Source organism: Acomys minous (assembly GCF_964271855.1).
Source record: "Acomys minous genome assembly, chromosome: 11".
NCBI classification, from domain to species: Eukaryota; Metazoa; Chordata; class Mammalia; order Rodentia; family Muridae; genus Acomys; species Acomys minous.
Window position 1 is genome coordinate 72,145,460 of NC_140492.1, and position 18,650 is coordinate 72,164,109.

The following is an 18,650-nucleotide window of genomic DNA, read 5'->3' on the forward strand; positions in this document are numbered from 1 at the left end:
CCATACCTTAAGTTGCCTACTTCTGATTTAAAACCCCTATTTCAAATTCTAGAAGGAGACACCCATATCTCCTCACCCAGAGCACTGATGCCCCAAGCTAGGGATGCCCTCCTTAAGGTGGAACAAGCTATAGAAGGAGCTCGGCTCACCCATGTAACCCCTGGCGAGCCTATTTTCTTGTGCATTTTGGCTACTCCCTATAGCCCTACTTCAGCATTATGGCAAAGGGGCATTCTGCTTTGGATACATGGTCACTCCTCTCATGGCAGGACTGTGGAACATTATCCATCAAGCATTGCTGTATTAGCTCAGCAAGGCAATAAATCTTGTCTAACCCACTTTGGAGAATACCCTGATGTCATTATTACTCCCTACAATGCTCAGCAACTGCAAGTGTTGTTAGCTACCATTGATGGTTGGGCAATTTTGAGGACAATCTTCCCTGGTAAGATTGACAACCATCTCCCCAAGGACCCATTGCTACATTTTGTGTCTACTCATCCTGTCATTTTTCCCCGGATGATGGCTAATTCACCTATTCCGAATGCTATTGACATTTTTACAGATGGGTCTAAGACAGGATTGGGGGCCTATATGGTATCAGGACAAGAACCAGTCACACTTCAGTTCACTCCCAATACCCCGCAGTTGGTGGAATGCCAAACGGTTTATGCTGTTTTTCAACGGGTCACTGAACTGTTTAACTTCATTTCTGACTCCCACTATGTAGTTAATGCAGTGTGCATGCTAGAAGTGGAGGGAAACATCTATCCCAGAAGTCCAATAGCACACCTCCTAAGGGACCTTCAAAAGATTATATGGTCCCAACGCCACCCATTCTTTATACAGCATATCAGAGCACACTTAATGTTGCCTGGGCCTATGGTCGAAGGCAATAGATTGGTGGATGCTGTTACCAGAGCCATAGCCTTTGTAGTGCTAGACAATGTCAAGACAGCCAAAGAATTTCACTCCCTATACCATGTACCTACAGCAACCCTAAGAAAGAGATTTCACATCTCCCATGCCATGGCAAGGGATATAGTTACCAACTGTGCCGCCTGTGTGCCTTTTCATCACCCTCCTCACACAGGGATTAATCCCTGTGGTTTACGTCCTGGAGACCTCAGGCAAATGGACGTAACACATGTCCCACAGTTTGGGAAACTTAAATATATGCATGTGTCCATTGATACCTGCTCGGGGATAATCTTTACATCCCTTTTTACTGGAGAAAAGAAGACTCACACTATTACTCATTGCCTGGAGGCTTGGGCGGCATGGGGCAAGCCCAAAGAACTAAAAACAGACAATGGCCCTGCCTATACCTCTAAAGGTTTTCAATCATTCTGTGACACCATGCAAGTCAAACATGTCACTGGGTTACCATACAACCCTCAAGGGCAAGGCATTGTAGAACGAGCAAATCGGACCCTAAAGGAATTGTTACAAAAACAAAAAGGGGGAATAAGTTCCGGGCTTACCCCCAAGAATCAACTATCACTAGCCCTATTTACTATTAATTTTTTGACGCTTGATTCTGCCGACTGGACGGCAGCGGAGCATCATGGTGATACCTCCTTTACCAAATTCCCTTCCATAAAATGGAAGGATGTATTAACAAAACAATGGAAAGGCCCGGATCCAGTAATCGCTGGATCCAGGGGAGCTGTCTGTATCTTTCCACAGGAACAAAGTGATCCAGTGTGGGTTCCAGAAAGACTTACAAGAATCATCAAAGAGGAGGAACAAGATGCTACGTCACAATACATCGAAGACCAGCCTCCTGATCCTCCTGGTGTTCCTGACAAACCTGAGATAATACAACAGGAGGCGATGAGGGGTGGCCCTGGTTCCAATGGATGCTGAATAACGATGCAAGAGCATCTATGGACATTTCTGCATTATCAAACCTTTTTGGTAACACACACTCTCTCTGGAACGTCTCTGCCACTCTCAAGCCCACAGAAAGACATAATCAAGCCAGGCTATAGAACATAACTTATAACAAAAGGAAACTGGACGCTGGAGGCAGAAGAGCTATGCCGACAGCTCTTGAGCCAAATTGCTCATCTGAATGACACTCGATTGAAACCTTTGACCCTTGGGGAATTCACCTCTTGGCTGTATTCAGCATTTTCCTACTTTAAGGAATGGGTGGGGGTAGGAATTTTTGGAGCCATCATGGTCTGTCGCAGTGTGTTCTGTCTCTGGTTACTATGTCAGATGAAGAGAAATCACACCTGTGATAAGACGCTTATGGTCCAAGCATTACTAGCGGTTGAGCAAGGTGCCTCTCCTCAAGTATGGCTTGCAAGCCTAAGAAAATGGGCCTCCCTCTACCTTTCCCTTGCATGGCCTTTGCACCCGACTGAGCCTTGTTGCCATTGCATGTCGGAAGGCATGCATTCTCTTCCTCCCTTGTGTGGCCTTTGCACCCGGCTGAGCCTTGATGCCATTGCATGCTGGAAGGCACGCACTCCCCTCCAATGCTCAATGGCCATTGCACTCCGCGGAGATTCTACCCATTGCAAGTGGGACGGCATTGAGTGTTACCCCTACATTGGTCCTCGATTGGATGGCCATGATGATGGTGCAGCCTTGATCGGACTGATTTCCCTTCGCTCATTTCTTATAAAATAAATAAGGGGGAGACGTAAGGTGTGGCCACACTCGATAATGGCGGCGAACTGAGACGGCAACTGTTATTGCTCCCACACATGCGCAGACATAAGCCCTCTCAGTGCACCCCTCCTGAACAGGGGTATGCAAATGAAGCACTCCAACACGGCCTCTCAACTGCGGGCATGCTAATGTGGGCATGCTAATGCGGGCATGCTAATGGGGCAGGCTAATGAGGCATCCAAATGTAACCAATGAGACTTTGACACGCCACGTCCAGACAGTATTTAAACAGCGTGCTCACAGGTATTTGGGGTCTTTCACTTCAGCTTCAAAGGATGCTCCCAATAAAGTGCGATTGAGAAGGATCCTGGTGTCTGCGTCGTTCCTGCTGGCGGGAGGGCACGACAATAATGGCTGGCCTTTTAGGGCATTATGACATCGTCTTCTCCTTACATAAACCTAAGATTGATGTGTATCCATCCTCTAGATCAGTAAGGGCATTATTTTCCAATATTAAGAGAAAATATATTGGTAAATTTAAAGAAAAAAATTGTCATTCTGGATCTTAGACTATCTTTGTAAATAGCTTATTTTATCAGCAGAGGGTCACACCCTAACTTATTGTGTAGAATAAGCTGGTTTAGAATTTACAGAGATCTGCCTATTTCTGCCTTCTTTGTGTTTAGATTAAGAGTGTTTGCTACCACTGGCCTGCTCAAATATTTCATCTAAATTCCATTGATACTCAAAAATATCAAGCAAAGAAACAAGTAAAATCTAAGTTTTGGGTGAGTTGTACCATCTCATATTGCAACATTGCAATCCTGTTCATAATTTTGGGGAATTTAGTTGTTCCTAAAATGTATCACTGGTCCCTTTCCAGAAATAACTGGCAGACACCTTACAGCTAGAAAGCCCTGAGCTCCAACTGCTATCAACTTATTACTTTCTATCAGGAAGAGATCTTTTTCCTCCTCCATTTTCATTGTTTGTAATTTAGCATTACATCCTTTAGTCCTTTCCCTACTTAAGTTCATTTTGTTTTGAGCATTTGTAGAAAAGGCACAGACAACCATCAGCATTGAACATATTGCAACCAGTTTGTGACAACAACAACCAAAACGAAGCCAGAAAAGATCCAGGTAATTTCTACCATAGCATTTTCCATTTTAGCTGTAGTTCTAGGCCTAGCTCTTCCTAGCATCCTTTCAATACTGTAGCTGTGCCTTTAGGCTTTGGTTAAGAGACACCATAGCAGCCTCCATTTGCTACCCTCTGTCAGCTTTGTTGAAAGGCAGCAGCTTCAATTAAGAGAGTTGTACCTTTGAAATGCATTTGGCTTTGGTTCCCCATTCTTTGGCTAAGGAGCCATCTTCCACCCAGGATTTCTCAGGCTGTGAACTTAGATTCAACCCCACATTGGTTCATCAATTGTAGAAAGATGAATTATTCTTTCTATATTAAATAATGCAGTAAATTATTGCAGTGGCAGTTTTTTCTTTTTCTTTTTTTTTTTTTTTTGTTTTTTGCTTTTGTACTTTTATTGAATGTCTGATTTACACATCATGCATCAAAATCCCTCTCCTCCCCACAGTAAAATAAAACAAACAGACAAACAAAAAAATCTTGTCACAGAAACTGTAGTGTATCACACAGTATAGCATTTTGTCCACATATGTTTACTTTCAAATATTCATTGCTACAAGTGGTGGGTCTGGTTTGAGGCCTACACTATTATTACTGGATCCTCACTGGGACTGCTGTCAGATATCCCATTGTTGCAGTGTGTCAAGGAGATTCTTAATCTTTAAATCTGCAGGTCGGGCCCCTTCATGTGGTCCAACAGGTCATACATGGGGTAGATATTTGGGTGAGATGTACTCAGAGGCCTGGATCAGAGCTCACTCTCATGTCCTCAGGCCAGGGCCCACTCTCCTGCTCCTGTGTCCTCAGGGTAGGGCCCGTTCTTCTGCTCCTGTGACATCAAGTCAGGGCCAGCTCTCCTGCTCCCATGTCCTCAGGGCAGGGACATCTCACCTGCTCCCATGCCATCAGGCCTGGCCATCTCACCCGCTTCTGTGTCTTCAGGGCAGGGCCCACTCTCCCACTCTTGTGTCATCAGGGCAAGGCTGGCTCACCTGCTCCTGTGTCCTCAGGGCCAGCTCTCCTGCTTCTGTGTCCCGAGGGCCAGCTCCCATTCAATTTGCCAGATTGTTGCTGGCTGTCAAGGCCTGGATGGCCTCCTACTCCTGTGGGTACTGGATTTGTGGGGCATCAAGCAGGTGGCAAGTAGAGGCCCCTCAATGTCTTTATTGAGTTGCCTGAAGAAACCATTGATGTTGACCCAGCTCAGTTTCTTGTCCTAGGAAACTTGTGGCTCTGCTGATTCGCACCTCCGAATCTCTGGTTCCATGCGAACTCCATCCACAATAGGCCCCCACCTCAGTGCTGCCCCTAGTATCCACCTCTGTACAATCTTGCTCTTGGTGCTGAGCATGGCCCTGGCCCATGAGAGGAGTTCTGTGAGGCCTGTGGTATGGGCAGTGCAGTCCTTGCTCAGGCTCAACTCAAACAGCACTCCCTCCTCAAATGCCATCTCGTTGGCCCACCAGTCCACAACCCAAAAAGCAGCAGCAGCAGCAGCAGCAGAGGAAGCACCCTGGGTCACTGGGGGTTCACTGGAGCAGAGTCACTGGGGGCTCACTGGAGTGTGGTCCTGTGGTCCTGTAGCTGGAGGGCATGAACAATCCACATGACAGGATTTCCTTCTTTCTGGGAAACACTAGCACTGTGTTTTGGATCTCTCAGTATGGTCCTTTGGTGGCTGTGCAGTCACTGTTGTTCCATGGATCAGACACAGCATGCAATAGATGCCATCTTGGATTTCTAATATATTGTTAACCATTTCCTCCCAATCAGGCCACTCTTGAGGGTGAACATTTCTGTGTAGCTCTGGAATACAATCATCCTCAGAATGCACTGAGGACCTCATCTTTCGAACCCCATGGACCCATGCCCACTGTGGTTTTCTTTAATGAGATAGTTCCCTCAGTGACTGATACAGAGAGACTATGATTTATTATTAAGCTGTAAGCACTATGGTGGGAAGATTCTGAGCTACTCTAATCCTAGTACCCTTAAAACCCAATTAAAAGCCAAGCACTTGCCAGTCTGAGGACTCCCAGGGTGGCTTCTGCTCCATCAGTCTGTTCCTACAGCTACATGTTCACCATCATCTTGCCTTATGGCAACTCCTCTCTCTCTGGCTTTCTCCACTCCTGCTGCTCTGCTGTTTTCTCCTCCCACAAACACAAGCCTGGCACCTAAAACTCCACCTCCCTTTCTTCTACCCAGCCATAGGTTTCAGCATCTTTATTTAGCCAATCAGGGATATTTGGGGACAATGCCTTATTATCTATCACATAATTATAGGAGATAGTTCAACATTCATAACAATGCCCATGGCAGGGTGGTAACCAGATCTCAAGGCACTGAAATTAGCATTTGAAAACACAGTTGGACTTTCAAAAATATAGGCTATTGCATTGCCTTTGTTTACCTGAGAGCTTACAAGTAAGACCCTATTGCTGAGGACACTATACACTTCAAATTCAGGATTTGGGGCAGTCAAGATGGAACTGACCTAAAAGCCTCCTCCTTGCAGAGAGGTTTCATAATATATGAAGGTACTATCTAAGCTGCAAAAGGATAAAAGTCCTACCTACTGTAATTCCTATGAACCACAATAATGACCAACATGGCAAGATATCATAAAGGTCAATAATGGCACATCTGTCCTAGGAGTAACCAACATCCACCAAATTCAGTGGTTCCCAACCTTCCTGATGCTGCAACCTCTTAATGCAATTCCTCATGGGTGGTGGCCCCCCAACCATAAAATTATTTTTGTTGCTACTCCATAACTGTAATTTTGCTACTGTTGTGAATTATAATGTAAATATCTGATATGTATGAAGACAATCTTAGAGTGTCATTCTACACCCCTTGGGAGTCAGGACCCACAGGTTGAGAACTGCTGGTCTAATTAGATTTAAGGCCTGTTCAATAGGAATAAATTTGTGCCTAGCACTGTAAACCTAGCCCACTACTGGTAAAACCTTTAACTCCAGAGGAGAAACTACTACTACCACTTTCCTACTCTAGTGTAATTTCTAAAAGCATTCTAAATACTTTAGTTTATGCCCATGTACAAGTGTAGCTCTCACCACTCATCAAAGAAACTTTATTTTGTAGCAAAGACAATTACAAAAATCCACAATTAGTTAAAACATAGAAAACAACTGACCATGAGGTACCCAATGTCAACTGATACATGTACAACACAACTTCTATATTTAAGGCTCAGAGAACATCATGAAAAAGAAGGCAGAAATATTGGAAGAGCTATAGGATCCAGCTATTTGCTGCCAAGTAAAAGGAAAAGCTGCACTCGTGTAACCTCAAAAATATGGTGGCCTAAATGAGACCTGAAAGCTAACACACAAACATTAACAGGGTAAGTATCATAGGCCCCACCCTAAGATGAAGAGCTACAGCAATTAACAGTTACTGAATGAGTAAGAATCAGTCCTGTCCAGGGACAAAGCCCTTGACAGGTTATTCAATCCCTAATAAGGAACAAGAGAGCATTAATTTGAGAATAGGAGTGACACAGCAGAAATTTGAGGATGGCAGTGTCAGGAAAATGATGTAAGAATAATATTCCTATATGAAATTCTCAAAAGGTAAATTTTAAAAACAAATCTTAGAACAATCCTACAGGCACAAAATCCAACTAATTAAATGCCTTCTAATAAACCTACCCTAGAAAACAAAGAACCTCTACAACAAAAATTTTAAGACACTGGAGAAAGAAATTGGAATAGACACTAAAAGATCAAAAACTTCTCATGCTAACAAATCATAAGAATAAATTTTGCAAAGATGGCTATCCTTTAAAAAGCAGTCTACAAATTAAATGCAATTGACCAACCGTTCTTCACAGACATAAAATAGCAATTCAGAACTTCATATGGAGATGCAAAAGACCAAGAACAGCTAAATTAATCCTGAACAAAAGGAATCTTACAGGGGATAGCACCATATTTTATTTCAAGTTATACTACAGAGTCACAGTAATAAAAGCAGTTTGACACTTGCACGAAAACAGGCACATGGACCAGTAAAATAGAACTGAGAGCCAAATATAACTGTAATCAATACAGCTACATGAACTTTTAAAAAAGAGGCCAAAATATACACTGGAAAATGGCATCATCTTCAACAAATGATGCTGGGAAATCTGTATTTTAACATGTAGAAAAATGAAAGTAGAAGTTTAAGTCTTATGCTGCATAAAATAACTCCAAATGGATCAGGACCTCAACATAGACCCAATATCCTGAAACTAGTAGAGGAAGTAAGGAGTACATTTCAATGTTTAGGCACAGGTAAGGACTTTTTGACTAGGACTCATGTAGTAAAGGAAATAAGACCGATAATTGATAGATGAGAGCCTATGAAACCAAAGAAGATCTGTATAGAAAAGGAAAAGGTCAATAAAGTGAAGAGACAGCCCATAGATGGGAGAAATTTTTCACCAAGCTATACATCTGGCACAGGATTGGTGTCTAAAATATACAAAGAATTTTTTAAACTAAATATTAAGAAAACAAACATCACAATTAATGATGTGTTATGAATTGTAACCTATTAATGAAGAACCTTAAGGATGGTTACTGTTAAGCATCAAGTGGATAGAATCTAGACTCACCAGAAAGATGGGCCTCTGGGACAGCTGATGAGCCAGCCTCTAAATGTTTTAAATAGGTTATTGGATGTCTATCTTGATGTAGAAAGACTCATATTAACTTTGGGTGGGTCAATTCCCTGTGTAGAGATTGTGGACTGTATAAAATAGATAAAGCAAACTGAAAACAAAGATTCACTACTCTATCTTTCAAGAGTGCAATGTGAGTGGCTGATTCAAGCTCCTGCCATCTTGACTTCCCCTTTGTGATGGGTATCTTGAACTATGAGCTAAAATAAATATTTCTTTCCTTAAGAAGAAAGAAATGGAGGGAGGGAGGGAGAGAGGGAGGGAGGGAAAAGGAAGGAGGAGGAGGAGGAGAATAAGAAGAAAATATTGACTATGGAATGGAACACAAAGATCTCAAAGGAGGGAATACAGATGGCTAGTAAACACTTTTAAAGTATTCAACCTCTTTAGCAACCAGAGCAATTCAGATTAAAACAACCAAAATATTCCATCTTACCCCTGTCAAAATGTCCATCATCAGTCATACAACTGATGAAAATGCTAGTGTGAATGTGTGGAAACGGAAGCTTTTATATTCTATTGGTGGGAGCATAAACTGGTGCAACCACTTTAGGAATAATTCTTAAAATAAGAACTATAAATAACTGACATAAGGCCTCTGCCTGCACCACAGCTAACAAAAGGAACGAGGAGTGGGAGAAAGGCATAGAGAAAGCCAAGCAGAGTTGCTGGCTGTCGAGGGGCTCCACAGAGCCTGCAGCCCTCACAGCAGCTCAGCTGAGTGAGACAGAGGCAGAGAGGTACCCAAGCAGCTCCACAGGGCGGGGCCCTACATGAGCACCACTAAGCTGCCAAGCTGAGCCTGCCACTTCCTGCGCCCTGCTCCCAGCATCGCCACTCCAGAGCCCTGCAGTGACACGGACACAAAGACTCACCTCCCTGACAAGGACTGGGGATTGTCTGATCTGCAAGGAAGAGACCATGGAAATTACCAGGGCCCACAGACCACCACAGGAGCTAGAGATCACTGGGGAGACCAGGGACCGGGTTGGGAGCCACAGACTGCAAGAACTGGATAACAATAGGGAAGGACATCAGAAGCTACCACCCAACATCAGAGATAGCAAGATGACTAAAGAACACCGTAAGAACACAAACACCAAAAAGCAAAATAACTCAACATCTTCAGATCCCACCTATGCCAAAGAAAACAACCCTGAGAATTCAAACACAAGTGAAATAGAAGAAAAAGGCCTCAAATCCTTAGTAAAGAAGATGGTAATGGAGGAAACCAATGAAATCTGTAACCAAATGCAGGAAGATGCAGCCAAACAGGTGGAACACATGAAAGAGGCCTATAGAGAAGCACTGGAAACTTTTCAGGAAAATACAAACAACCTGATGAAGTAAATCAATAAAACAGTTCAAGATCTGAAGATAAAAATGGAAACAGTGATAAAGGAGTGGATAGAAGAAAAATAGGAAAGAGAAAGATTAGAAAAGAAAGAAAGCAACACAGAGGTGAGCCTATCTAACAGAATTCAAGAAATGGAGGAACAAATCTCAGGACTAGAAGATACAATCATAGAACTCGAAGCAACCATCAATGAAAATACTGAATCTGAAAAATACCTGACACAAAACATCCAAGATATCAAGGATACCATGAAAAGACAAAAACTGAGAATAATTGGCATCGAGGAAAGAGAATACGCCCGACTCCAAGGCCCAGAAAATATCTTCAACAATATCATAGAAGAAAATTTCCCCAATTTAAAGAAGATACATATAAACATACAAGAGGCCTATAGAACACCAAAAAGAATAGGCCAGAAAAGAAAATCTTGCCACCACATATAACAAAAACACAAAATATACAGAATAAAAAATATTTAAAGCAGCAAGAGAAAAAGGCAAACAACATACAATGGCAAACCTATCAGAATTACATCGGACTTCTCAGCAGAAACCATAAAAGCCAGAATGGCCTGGACAGAGGACCTGCAAACCCTAAGAGACCACAGATGCCAGGCCAGACTTCTCTACCCAGTGACACTATCATTAACCATTGACGGAGCAAACAAAATATTCCATGACAAAACCAAATTCAAACAGTTCCTATCCACAAATCCAGCTTTACAGAAGTTTCTAGAAGGAAAACTCCACCCCAAAGGAACAAGCCACAACCAAAACTAAACAGGAAAAGATAACTACACCATCACAAAAACACAAACACACAATCTCTCTACTGTAACCATGTTCAAAACTTAAGGGACTTAACAGTCACTGGTCATTACTATCTCTCAACATCAATGGTCTCAATTCTCCAATAAAAAGACTAACTGAATGGATGCATAAACAAGATCCAAAATTCTTCTCCACTCAAGAAACACATCTCACCCACAAAGACAGATATTACCCCAAGGTAAAAGGCTGGAAAAAATATTCCAAGCAAATGATCACAAGAAGCAAGTTGGTGTAGCCATTCTAATATCTAATAAAATAGACTTTCAACCAAAATTAATCAAAAGAGATGAAGAAGGATGCTTATACTCATCAAGGGTAAAGTTAACCAAGATGACATCACAATTCTGAACACCTATGTTCCCAATACAAGGGCACCCACATTTGTAAAAGATCTATTAATGAAGCTTAAACCACTCATTGAACCCCACACATTAATAGTGGGAGACTTCAACACCTCTCTTTCACTGAAGGATAGGTCGGTAAAACAGAAACTAACATCATTAACCAATGTCATGAATCAAATGGATCTAACAGATATTTACAGAACTTTTCACCAAAACACAAAGGATTATACTTTCTTCTCATCACCCCATGGAACCTTCCCCAAAATTGATCACATAGTAGGTCACAAAGCAAGCCTCAACAGATACAAGAAGTCTGAAATAATACCTTGTATCCTATCAAATCACCATGGTCTAATGCTGGACTTCAACAACAGAAATAACAAAAAAACATACATACGCATGGAAACTAAACAACTCTCTACTTAATGACACCTGTGTCAAGGAAGAAATAAAGAAAGAAATAAGAGAATTCCTGAAATTCAATGAAAATGAAGGGAAGAAATATAGAAAGAAATAAAAGACTTCTTGAAATTCAATGAAAATGAAGGAACAACATACTCAAATTTGTGGGACACACTGAAGGTGGTGCTAGGAGGAAAATTAACAGCACAAAGAGCCTTTATAAAGAAATTGGAAACATCTCACATAAGCAATTTAACAACACATCTGGAAGTCCTAGAAAAAAAAGCAGAAACACCCAAGAGGAATAGATGTCTAGAAATAATCAAAGTCAAGGCTGAAATCAATAAATTAGAAACAAAAAGAACATTTCAAAGAATCAACAAAACCAGGAGCTGGTTCTTCGAGAAAATCAACAAGATAGACAAACTATTAGCCAAACTAATGAAAAGACAGAGGGACACTATCCAAATCAACAAAATCAGAAATAAAAAGGGAGACATACCAACCCACACTGAGAAATACAAAGAATCATAGGATCCTACTTTTAAGGCATATATGGCACAAAATTTGAAAATCTAAGAGAAATGGACAAATTTCTTGATTGATTCCACTTGCTAAAATTGAATCAAGATCAGATAAACATATTAAATAGTCCTATTTCTCCTTTGTAAATAGAAGGAATCATAGTCTCCCAAACAAAAGAATGCCCAGGGCCAGATGACTTCAGCACAGAATTCTATCAGACCTTCAAAGAAGAGCTAATACTAATACTCTGTAAGCTACTCTAAAATATAGAAATGGATGGAACATTACCAAATTCATTCTATGAAGTCACAGTCGTATTGATACCTAAACCCACAAAGACCCAACAAAAAAAAAGAGAATTTCAGACCAATTTCTTTTATGAACATTGACACAAAAATACTCAAAAAAATACTCACGAAATGAATACAAGAACATATCAAAGATATCATTCATGATGATCAGGTAGGCTTCATTCCAGGCATGAAGGGATGGTTTAATATACAGAAATCCATCAATGTAAACAAGCTGAAAGAAAAAAACCACATGATCATCTCCGTATATGCAGAAAAAGCATTTCACAAAATCCAACACCCTTTCATGTTTAAAGTTTTGGAAAAATCAGGAATACAAGGCACATACCTAAACATAATAAAGGCTATATACAGCAAGCCAATAGCCAACATCAAATTAACTGGAGAGATACTCAAGGAAATCCCTCTAAAATCGAGGACCAGACAAGGCTGACCACTTTCCCCATATCTCTTCAATATAGTTCTTAAGGTTCTAGCCAGATCAATAAGACAACAAAAGGAGATGAAGGGGATCCAAATCGGAAAGGAGGAAGTCAAATTATGTCTATTTGCAGATGATATGATAATGTACATAAGTGACCCCCAAAATTCCACCAGAGAACTCCTACAGCTGATAAACACCTTCAGCAAATTGGCTGGATACAAAATTAACTCAAAACAGTCAGTAGCCTTCCTATATACAAATGACAATCACACAGAGGAAGAAATTAGGAAAACTACACCCTTCACGAAAGCCACAAGCAATATAAAATATCTAGGAGTAACTCTAACCAAGCAAGTGAAGGACTTATTTGAAAAAAAACTTTAAATATCTGAAGAAAGAGATTGAAGGTGACATCAGAAGATGGAAGGACCACTCTTGTTCATGGATCAGGAGAATTAACATAATAAAATTGGCCATCTTACTAAAAGCAATTTACAGATTCAGTGCAATCCCTATCAAAATACCTACACAATTTTTTAAATGCATTGAAAGATCCATTCTCAACTTCATATGGAATAACAAAAAACCCAGAATAGCAAAAACAATCTTATACAATAAAAGATCCTCAGGAGGAATCTCCATACCTGATCTCAAGCTGTACTATAGAGCAACAGTAATTAAAACAGCATGGTACTGGCACAGTGGAATCAAATCGAAGACTCAGAAATGAATCCACACACATATGGTCATTTTATTTTTGACAAAGAAGCCAAATATATTGAATGGAAAAAGAATAGCATCTTCAACAATTGGTGTTGGTCTAACTGGATGTCTATGTGTAAAAAAATGCAATTAGACCCATATTTGTCACCTTGCACAAAACTCAGGTCCAAGTGGATCAAAGACCTCAACATAAAACCAGAGACACTAAATCGGTTAGAGGAAAAATTGGGGAAGAGCTTGGAACACATTGACACAGGAGACAACTTCCAGAACAGAACCCCAACAGGCCAGGCCTTAAGGTCAACGATTAATAAATGAGACATCATGAGGCTGAAAAGCTTCTATAAAGCAGGAGACACTGTCAATAGAAAAAAAAGTGACAACTTACAGACTGGGAAAAGATCTTCACCAACCCTACATCTGACAAAGGTCTAATATCCAAAATAAATAAAGAACTCAAGAAATTAAACACCACCAAACCAAATAACCCAATTGAGAAATGGGGCTCAGAATTAAACAGAGAATTCTCAACAGAAGAATATCGAATGGCTGAGAAACACTTAAAGAAATGCTCAACGTCTTTAGTCATCAGAGAAATGCAAATCAAAACAACACTGAGATTCCATCTTACACCCATCAGAATGGCTAAGATCAAAAAATCAAGTGACACCACATGCTGGCAAGGATGTGGAGAAAGAGGAACACTCCTTCATTGCTGGTGGGAATGCAAACTAGTACAGCCACTTTGGAAATCTATCTGGAGCTATCTCAGAAAACTGGTAATAGGGCTTCCTCATGACCCAGCTATTCCACTCCCTGGAATATACCCAGAAGATGCTCCAACACACAAGGATGTATGCTCAACCATGTTCATAGTGCCATTATTCATACTGGCCAGAACATGGAAACAGCCTAAGTGTCCCTCAGTAGAAGAATGAATAAGGAAACTGTGGTACATTTACACTATGGAATACTACTCAGCTATTAAAAACAAAGAATTCCCAAAATTTGTAGACAAATGGATTGAACTAGAAATGATCCTAATGAGCAAATTAATGCAGAAGCAGAAAGACTGAAATGGTATATACTCATTTATAACTGGACACTAGCCCAGGGGGCATGGCCCATGGAAGTCTTCACTTACCAGGAACATGGGATAGACATGAGGACACCCTATTGGGACTCTAGGTGAGAGAAGTATGGGAGAATTGGGAAATAGAATTATCCAGAAGGTCCTAGAAACCTACAAGATCATTATGACGGGCAGATCTGGGCCCAGGGCTTCTGCTCAAACTATGGCAACAGCCAAAGACAATATGTGCAGTAAACATCAAACCCCTACCCAGATCTATCCAATGGACAGGACAATCTCCACAGTTGAGTGGAGAGTGGTGACTTACTTTCACAGAACTCTGGTGCCTCATATTTGACCATGTCCCCTTGATGGGGAGGCCCAGTGGCACTCAGAGGAAGGATAGCAGGCTACCAAGAAGAGAGTTGATACCCTAGGATCATAAACAGGGGGAGGATGTGCTCCTCAGTCACAGTCACAGGAGAGGGGAATAGGGTGAAAGCAGGAGGAGATAGGAATTGGAGGATGCAAGGGATGGGATAACAATTGAGATGTAATATGAATTAATTAATTTAAAAATGAAAAAAATAACTGCCATAAAACCCAGTTATCCCACACCAGAGTATACACCTAGGGAGAGCTGGTTCAGGGTAGAGGGATAAGAAATGGCACATGAAAGCCTAGTATCTCACAATCCAACTTAGAAATATAAAAAAAAGAAGAATAGAAGAACACAAGTAAATGAAAAAAGAAAGGGAGTTAGTTTTAAAGGACTAAGAGGAGTAGGGTTGGAGGTGGGGAAAAGAAGGGAGTAATAAGTGTATAACCAAAAAGAAGGCCTATCAAATAACCTTATTAAACCCAATAGTTATCCAGTTTATTTCAAACTACAATATAATAATAATATGTAGACATACACACACGCATACATATACATACATATATGTGTGTGTATGTACATATGTATGTATTAGTGGAATTACCCTCCTTGGGTAGACAGAACAAGAAATGGGATATATTCCTGGAAGTTTTTGGTCAGGGAGGCCCCAAAGGACTCCAAAAAATATGGAGTATTGTCATTGCCCTTGGTTACATGTCATAACTGCATAAGACATTGTTGCTGAAGGCACCACACACTTGGGCTGACATTGGGAAGTCAATCTCAAACCAAACAGGAAATTTCTTCCATGCTGACCAGCTTTCACAGTACCAGAAGAGGTGCTGTAGGCCAATAGGACAGCAAGGAATCAATGGATTTACCCAACACAGGACCCTGCATGTGGGAAAACCTACCCCACCAGGCAAGATGCACCTGCTGGTACAACAGTGACACAACTGTTATGAGGTAGGTACCCAATAACTTTCTGATTGGATCTGAGACCTTCTCCACAGTAGAGGTTTTAGCCTGACACTGTAATCCTGGTCCAAAGTCCACAGCTGAGGTGATCATAAGCCCTAGGGTAGAACCTGCTATTTTTATTTCACTAAGCGTTCATGTTGTTAAATTGCTTTCTAGATATTTCCGTTTACATCCATGGACTTTGGGTGCTCACAACCTTGTTCAGAGAAACTTCCTTTGGCCATGGCAGCAATCAGTGCAACAACTCATAGCTGTTTAAACTACTGAAAATAAGAGTCTGTACTCAGCCGTAACTGGAACATCCATATCAACACCAAAACCACAAAGGCTCCAGGAATATCATAAAAGAAGAGACAGAGAAAATATAAGAGCCAGAGAACAGAGAGGAGTGTTGTGAAATGCTGCCTACTGACCATGAACTCACATCTGCTGTGGTTACCCACACGTGGTCAAGACAGCCGAAATCCTGGCATGAGTGGTGCAGATAATCTCCATATTTCATCTCTCCCTCAATGGCAAGGTATTGGCAGCAGATGGGTGTTGAGAGAGGAAGAATGTGGCCAATGAAAGGAATCTTCATGCTATAATGGATGGCCTCATAACCACACACATACAGGAAGCACTAACTGGAATTATTAGGTTATTTTTTTAAGGACATAAAGTTGGGAGAGACATGTTGGGGAAATTTGGAGAATGGGGGGATACAAGGGATGGGATAACCATTGAGATGTAGCAAGAATAAATTAATTAAAAATTTTAAAAATAAATAAATAAAATGTTTGAATAAAAAAGGAAAGAAAGAAAGAAAGAAATTTGGGCAGAGTCAGAGGGAGAAAAAGGATGTGTAGATGACTATATTTCATTATCATATGCCAGTATCATTCTCAAAAAGAAAGAACTTTGCTATATAAAAGAGTAGAATTCAATACTAAACAAAATATAGTTTATAATATATGTACATTATATATTACTTTCAACAGCAAAAGCATGAAAGATGTGATAGCCGGTAGAATTTATGAGGGTTGCACGCTAGATGAGGGCTCTACTCCATAACTGTACTTCCAGGCATACTATGGAGTTTTCACTCAATACTTTTCAATAAATATATTTTTTCTATAGACAGTAATTTTTAATTAAATACCTGATACCTAGAAAAAAAATCTAAATATTTTGAGTTGTGAACCAAAATAATTACATAGTATTTGATGGTATCATGTTTAAAATTAATTATGTCGAGGCCGGAGAGATGGCTCAGAGGTCAAGAGCACTGGCTACTCTATCAAAAGGTCCTGAGTTCAATTCCCAGCAACCACATGGTGGCTCACAGCCATCTGTAATGAGATCTGTCGCCCTCTTCTGGCCTTCAGGTGTACATGCAGGCAGAATATTGTATACATAATAAATAAATCTTCAAAAAATAAAATTAAGTTAATTATGTCTGTTAAAATGACTTCCACACATTTATTTAAGCCTGGATAAAAATAAACTTGTTTCTTGATTAGTTTAACCGATTGTCAGATAATCTATTTTCAAGGAAAAAAATTCCTTTATTATCTTTCTAAAATGTGAAATTTCCAGCACACGAGTCTCATAATGTCATGTATCCTTTTCTGGAAAGTCATCTGTGTCACCGGACAGACAGTAGCATAGGCATTGAGTACAAGTTTCTGAAGATTCAGAAGGACTGGCTCATACATCCAGAGCATTGTCGAGCATGATGAAATAATAAGGTTCACCCAGTATGTGAGCACAAAGACACTCACCAGTATCAGGGTGGTCTGGGTGGCTCTCTGCTCTGGGGAGTATCTTGCCGAGAGGCTGCATCTCTGAAGATGCAGTGATCTCCTGTGGTGCCAGAACAACAGAACCACCATGTAAGCACTGGAGAACAGCATGAGCCCCACAAAGAAGATATCCCTGGAGAGTGTCAAAATGAAAAATAATCTCCTTTTGATGAAGGTAGTTGGGTTTAACGAGCAGTGTTCACTGACAGCAAGTAGATTTGTCTGGCTTCTGTTGTAATAAGCTACAGCATACAAGATGACACCACTGCTGAAAAACAAATTGAGGAGCCAGAAAAACAAGAAAATGTGGATGGTGTAACTTGTAAGCGCGTGTTTGGCTTTAACCATCCAGCTGGTGCGTGGGCTGATGGTGATGGCCTGGAGCACACTCAGGAAGCAGGTGGTACAGATGGAGAGGCCCCGCATCACCCTGCTTACGTAAAACAACGCCTTGCATTTGAAGTCGTTCTCTAAATTCAGTGATTCGAACATGTCTGGAGACAAAAACTCTAATGCCACGAGAAGCATCACAATGTGGATGAGGGCCAAGTGACACGTGATCAGCTCCGCGGCCTTAACTCTGCCGTCTTCAAGAAACATGAAGATGTGCAACAGAAGAAGGACGGTGCTGGCTGAAATTCCAATGGCAATTTGGAAATAACAAATGTTCTTAACGATGACATGAGTGTGAATCGCATTCATGTTCATGACAGAGAGGTACATTCTGTGTCAAGAAAGAATGAAAGAAAGAAAGAAAGGAATAGAAAGAGAGGGAGGGAGGGGGAGGGAGGGGAGGGAGGGAGGGAGGAAGGACCAGGTGCCATTATTAAGATTTTTTGAGATCATTAAGAGTTTTTGAGAATTTTGTGCTGTGTATCTTGATAATATTCTCTCCCCTACAAATCCTCCTAGATCCACTTTCTTTCCTACATGCCCAACTTTTGTGTCCTCTCTTAAGCCTACCAAGTCCAATTCAAATTTTAAATTTTTATTTATACATATGGGTGTTCCACCTGCATTTATAACTGCGTACCTCTGTGTGCCTGGTGCCCAC

At 40.9% G+C, this 18,650-nt stretch overlaps 1 protein-coding gene across 1 annotated transcript; it reads right to left on the reverse strand.

The window, feature by feature from the left end:
* Nucleotides 1-17,362: 17,362 nt before the first annotated feature.
* Nucleotides 17,363-18,319, reverse strand: LOC311608061 (putative vomeronasal receptor-like protein 4; the record flags this gene model as incomplete). The annotated part of the gene is made up of 1 exon (XM_084800343.1): nucleotides 17,363-18,319. One exon carries the CDS (start codon nucleotides 18,317-18,319, stop codon nucleotides 17,363-17,365), a length of 957 nt encoding a protein of 318 aa, XP_084656469.1.
* Between the last annotated feature and the right edge of the window lie 331 nt (nucleotides 18,320-18,650).